Raw genomic sequence first — 6,267 nt, forward strand, 5'->3', positions numbered from 1 at the left:
GTAGGGGGCTGCTCTGCCAGCTGGGGGCTAGCGGAGACCAAGAGGACCACTTTCGCCTGACTTTCAAATAGGCATTCTGTGATGTTTTGTGTTGGCTTTCAACTTCTCCTGAGTACACTGTATGTCTTTACCTCCTTGGAAGGCAGGAATCTCATCCTAAATGTCCACTCCGTCCCCCTCGGGGCCTGCACTGTGCTGGACACAGGTGTCCGATGCTATCCCAGAGACCACCTCTATCTCTTGGAACTTTCAGGCTGCTGCTTTGTGCCTGAGGGCGATTCCACCCCGCCGCCCCCCACCCCGGCTGAGGTTGCTCTCTGGTCCGCATGTGGCAGGCTGGAAATGCCAGGAAACCAACACCCCCAGGACCCATCAGCCAGTGCCTCTGGGGCGTATAACACCCCAGCCCCCTCACCCTCTGCGGGGATAATGCTGACAGCGTTTCCCTGTGGGATTGAGGCCCTGCTGCCCAGTATGGAAGCTGCTTTAATAGCGTCCTGGACTGGCCGTCTCCCCGTCCCTGCGTCCTCTCCATTGAGATAACCTACTTGCAGTGCGGTCTTTGTCTGCTTCTGGAAGAACCCAAACTAAGGCAGCACATGGCCCTCACTCAATATTTGTGGAAAGGAAGAATATTAACTTAGAACAAGTAGTGTTGTAGGGCCCTTTTAATGCTCCAGAACTTTGCTTGAAATGCTGTCTTGGGGGATTAGAGGAGGCCCATATTGATAAGAGAAGCAATATTCCTTTTGAGACTTTCCATAATAACCTCCCAAAGACGATGTTCCGGAACTCACTTATTCTGAAGGCCACATAGGGCAGGGAGTATATTTAATTAAAAAAAAAAAGCTTTAGGGAATTCGGGGCATTTTCCTTGGGCTTCTGAAAGCATGCTGTGTGAGGAATTTTACCCATGAAATTAGTTTAAAATTTAGAATTGATACAATCTACACACTTTCTCTTTTTTTGTGGGTGGGGGAGATTATAGATATCTAATTGTGATGGGAAATTAAATAACAAAGAGATGCCAGCTTATTTGAGAAAAAAAGGACGTTCGGAAAAGAATTTTGTTCATTAATTTGCTTACACTCTTCAGGAAGGAGCTGTGGCTTCCGGGGCCTCGAGCGGCGTTTTGGTGGAAGGTGAGCTGAGCTCATCAACACACCAGACACATGTTTCCTTCAGAGGTAGGTCTGATTTCCTTTTATTTTTATTCTTTTTTTTCTTAACACATAAATGTGTGGAAAGGATAAATGATAAGCTTGTCCGTGTCATAGGTGGGCTTTCACCCAGGTGGAGCATCAGGGTGGAGGAACTTCGGGATAAGGTTTCCTTCAAAGCAGTGATTGGGGCGCTTGGTCATCAGCGAGGGCTGCCGGCCGCCGCTGCCGCCGTCTCGTCAGAGAGGTAGGCTGGGTTCTCTGGGGCCTCCTCGTCACCGGGGTCAGAGTGGAAGCCCTTCAGGGCCCAAACCCGGTACCGCTTCCTCCGGTTCCACTTGTAAATGCGAATCCTTTCCTTTTCTGCCTCTGGGTCGGCGAGAACGCCATCCCAACGCAGACTTTCGTTGATCTGGTTGGAAAGGGTCTCTTCTATTTCGGCAAAGCGGGAGAGACATACGGCGGAGGAGTAAGAGGGGGTGAGCTTGCTTTCATCCCTGTCCTGTCTGTGCTCTGGCCCCGGGCCATGATCTTTGCTGGGACTTAAGATGTCATGGAAGGATGGAGACAGCTGCTGAGTCTTCAGGCCTCGACTCTGATGTTTATCTGCTGAGCAGATGGGTGATGTTAGCGTTTGTGATGCCTGCCCTCAGCCTGCTTGGGGGTGATGCCCAAACCACTAAAGATGTGAGGGGGGACCTGGAGGCCCCTCCTCACCTGGGGTCTCAGGTGGCCAAGCCCACCAGCCCCGTACACATCCACTGCCTACATGCTTTGGGTTGGCATTTTGGGGAGGGAGGAACCATTTATTGAGCACATACTATGAGCCAGGTCCTCTGGGTAAAGGCTGTCAGCCCTATTTTCCAGGTGAGGAAACAGACTCCCAAAGTTTCAGTCAGTTGCCAATGTCACAAAGCAGGTGGCAGAGCCGGGATTTGAACACACACCCGATTGCCAGGGCCCTGTCCTTTCCACACTGCCCCCCACCTCACCTACCCACATGCTCGCCAAGGTACTGCCCAGTTCTGGGAGCCTATGACTTACCCCTATTCCAGACACTTTATGATGGAAGAAATGAACAACAGAAAAGCTTCCTAAATCTGACTGTGGAAAGCATTCTGCCAAGCCAGGAAATACTTTTGCTGTGTGGCTTACACTGATTTTTAAAAATATTAACAGCCCTTCTGAATTATATAACATGCATATGCAATACTACAACTTGTGATTCTTTAATCAGCTCATCCTATTTCTTTGGGAGAGAGGAATCTCCCTCCCCCCACCAAAAAAGAGAGAAGAAAATAAGAAAAAATTCCTCTCTTGGCATTCCTATACCTTCCTACTCCCTGAAAATTATTTGGTGTCCCCTGCTGACAGTATGAGGTACATGCCGCTGTAATCTTTAGAGGCAGAAGCTAAGCTAAAAAGATACACATGGAGCTTATTGACCTAAACTCCAGAATTGTTTTCTTGCCTTTTTCTTATGATCCCAACTGGAGAAGTAATTATAATCTGCCCGTCGCTCCTTCTGCCTTCAGCTTGTCAGGCGAGCTGGTTCTGCACCAAGAGGGCCAGGACCCAGAAACTTGAACCCAGGACTAATCGTGCTGGAGGTCAGGGCAGCTGTGCCAGGGTCAACGAGACCTACCTCCCTGACAAGAGCCACCGAGGTGAACCACACAAGGACAGTGGAGACTTACAGCACCCGTAGACAGGTGTGTTCTATGTCACTGTTGCACTCTCTCCACAAATGGGTGCTCAGGGCCTTTGTCGAGCCCCCAGGGCGTTCTATGAGAGGAGCTCGGTGAGCCGGAGGGCTCTGTGCTTTTGTGGCAGCTGTTAGCGGGTGTACGTCTATGAAGTGTCCACAGGAGGGCCTGGAGTGAGAACCCCACGTGTATGGTCATACGTGTAGTGGAGAGATCTAGGCATGTGAGTATGTAGCAGAGTGTCTGCTTGTGTGTGCAGACTGTGAATGTGTCTGCCTGCTGGGGTATCTGTGCTTTAGCTTTACTTGGTGATTATATTGATAGAAGGGGGTGTTGTTGAGGGTGTCAGGGATTATAAGAGTGTGTAGCAGTGACTGGTGTGATGGTGTTTGTGTGCAGTCGAAGGGTGGCCTTGGTAGATGAGGGAAAAGGAAGGGCAGCCTGCACAGGGAGCATCCTTTATATGCATGTCCTGGGTGTCTACACAGCAACCAGAGGCAGGTGCCCCTAACAAATGAGGGTGAAAGGAGGGTGTCCAGGCGGAAGGCAGGAGCCTGTGCTTCTGTGTATGAGTGAGAGCATCTGTCACTAGTGCCTTTGTATCTGTGGATGGGGAAAGTCTCTGTGTGAGGATGGGGGCATCTCTGTAGGAGGGCTTGAGATTTCTGTGGGGAAGGTATAGATGTTCAGGATTTTAAGCTTGGACTGAGGGATGAGGAAGATGAGTGAGTGTCTGTGTAAAGCTAGGAGTCACAGGTGGGGCTGAGAGGCTCTGTGGCGTGTCTCTGTGTGGGGCTGAAGGTCTCCATTGATGTTGAGAATTCTCGACGCAGGATTTGGGGTCTCTGCGGACATGGATGGTCTTTGTGCGGAGGGCTGGATCATCATCGTGCGGAGAGAGGGAGGACCTCTGATTGGGACTGGCGAGTTTCTGTTTCTGGGCTTAAGGTCCCCACGTAGGTGGGGGTCTCTGAGGGGTGGGGTGGGTGTCCTCGGAGAAGAATCTCAGGTATGGGAGCTAAGGCGGACGCGCTAGCTGCTCCTCTTACCGTCCCCCTTCCCGGACCCCTTGGTCTTTTTCTTCTTTTTCTTCTTTTTCTTCTTCACCTTCCGTTTGGGCAGTTCTGAGGCGCAGCCCGAGACGGGGGGCAGTCTGGACCCCTGCGAGGCCGCCATGCAGCCCTCTCGCTCCTCCTCCTCGTTCTCGCCATCCCCCGACGCCCCGGCCCCACCGCCCCAGTCCATCCGCCCGCGGGGCCGCCCCCCGCGCCTGGGGCAGCACGAGACCCGCTGCGGCTGAGCCGGAGGCTCCGGGCGCCGAGGGCCAGGCTAGGGCCACGCGTCTCCACGGCGACCGCTGCACACCGCGCGCATGCGCAATCCGCAGGCTGCCGCCCAGGAGCCGCTGGTGGAGATGTGCGCATGCGCATTTCATCCTGCGTGCTTGCTTGGTCGGCGGTGATAAGAGGAAGGGTGGGTAGCGAGATTCTGAATGCTTGGGTTGACACTCATTTTCCACTCCTGTGCCCTTTTATTATTTCCTTCTTTCTTTCATTCTTTCCTTTATTTCCTATGTATCTTTCCATTATTTCCTTCTTTCTTTCATTCTTCCGCCTTCCGTCTTAGTTGTGGCAAGCAGGGGCTTGGTTGAGGCATGCGGGCTCTTCATTGCGGCACTAGGGCTTCTCTCTAGTTGTAGCGCGCGGGTTCCAGAGCGCGTGGGCTCTACTTTGCAGCACGTGGGCTCTCTAGTTGAGGCACGCGAGCTCAATAGTTGCGGCCTGCGGGCTTAGTTGCATCCCTGTGGCCTGTGAGATCCTAGTTCCCTGACCAGGGATCGAACCCGCGTCCCCTGCATTGTAAGGTGGATTCTTTACCACTGGACCACCAGGGAAGTCCCCTGTGCCCTTTTAAATGCTGTCTGTTCTCTCCTAAATTTTAATCTCCCGAGTTCCAATCTCATATGTCTATCCTGGCCTTTCAAGCCCACCGTGTCCAAACAAACTCATTTCTCCATCATTCTTCATCTCCGTGAACAAAAACAACTGGTCAGTCCAGAGCCCTGGCAGTCTTCCTTACCCCCACTCTCTCCCTGTTCCCTCACCTAGGCTAGGGCTGACCACCGTGTCTGGGACGTGAACTTCTGCACCCCCTTCCTAAATGGTCTCTGCTTCCAAATCCACATAGCTGCTAGGAGGAACTTTTCTTTTTTAATAATTTTATTTATTTATTTTTGGCTGCATTGGGTCTTTGTTGCTGCATGCGGGCTTTCTCGTTGCAACGAGCGGGGGCTACTCTTTGTTGCAGTGCACGGGCTTCTCATTGCGGTGTCTTCTCTTGTTGCTGAGCACGGGCTCTAGAGCGCACGGGCTTCAGTAGTTGTGGCTCACGGACTCTAGAGCGCAGGCTTAGTAGTTGCGGCGCATGGGCTTTGTTGCTCGGCGGCATGTGAGATCTTCCCAGACCAAGGCTCAAACCCATGTTCCTTGCATTGGCAGGTGGATTCTTAACCACCTGCACCACCAGGGAAGCCCGGAACTTTTTAAGATGATGAACAATTTCACTCTCTTGCTTAAAACCCTCCGGGGGGGTGGGGGGGAGTGGGCCATCACACGCAATCGGGGTGGCTTTGTGGAGCCACATGTAGCCAGTAGAATATGGTGAAAGTGACACCGTGTGACTTCTTAGGCCAGGTCATAAAAGGTATGGCACGTCCACCTTGTTAGCCGAAGACTTGCTCCTGGAGACCTGAGCCTCCTGCTAAGACATCTGATGTCTGAGTACCCTGAGGCCACCATGCTGTGAGGAAGCCCAAACTAGGCCACATGGAGAGACCCCCAGACTATGTAAAAGGAGAGAGAGAGAGATGCCCCAGCTACTCCAGCCCCCACTTTTCCACCTCCAGCCATAGTCTGACTATAACAGCAGGAGAGACTCCCAAGCCAGCCCCACCAAGCCAAGCCCTTCCTGAATTCCTGACTCAAAGAAACTGTGAGAAATAATAAAATGATTGTAATTGTTTAAGTTACTAAGTTTTGGGGTGATAAGTTACAGAGCAATAGATAACTGAAACATCAGTCTTTGATTTTAGCCATTCTAGTGTGTATGAAGTTATATTTCCCTGCCGTTTTAAGTGCCATTTCCCTGATGACTAATGATGTTGAGCACTTGTTAAACTACTTATTGGCCATTTGTGTAACTTAGTTTGTAAAGTGTCTGTTGAAGTCTCCTCCCATTTTGTCATTGGGATATTTATATTTTTATTGTTGATTTGTAAAAGCTCTTTACATGTCTTGGATATAAATCCTTTGTCACATATATTGCTGCAGAGATTTTTTTTTTCCAGGTCTGTAGCTTGTCAATTCATTTTCTTAGTGGTGTCTTGTGGTAAGCAGAAGTTT

The 6,267-nt window shown here is 51.1% G+C and overlaps 1 protein-coding gene across 3 annotated transcripts; it reads right to left on the reverse strand.

Annotated features, from left to right (window-relative positions):
* Window positions 1-662: 662 nt before the first annotated feature.
* Window positions 663-4,419, reverse strand: LIAT1 (ligand of ATE1). 3 transcript variants are annotated; one of them, XM_082370822.1, is made up of 2 exons: window positions 3,974-4,419; window positions 663-1,766 (listed from the first exon to the last, which is right to left on the reverse strand). In XM_082370822.1, exons 1-2 carry the CDS (start codon window positions 4,299-4,301, stop codon window positions 1,363-1,365), a joined length of 732 nt encoding a protein of 243 aa, XP_082226948.1. In that variant the 5' UTR covers window positions 4,302-4,419; the 3' UTR covers window positions 663-1,362. The 3 variants fall into 3 exon arrangements, with proteins under 3 accessions (XP_082226948.1, XP_082226950.1, XP_082226949.1); XM_082370824.1 differs by having other exon boundaries at window positions 3,916-4,201; XM_082370823.1 differs by having other exon boundaries at window positions 663-1,769; window positions 3,916-4,201.
* Window positions 4,420-6,267: the final 1,848 nt, after the last annotated feature.

Source organism: Balaenoptera borealis (genome assembly GCF_965194805.1).
Source record: "Balaenoptera borealis genome assembly, chromosome: 20".
NCBI classification, from domain to species: Eukaryota; Metazoa; Chordata; class Mammalia; order Artiodactyla; family Balaenopteridae; genus Balaenoptera; species Balaenoptera borealis.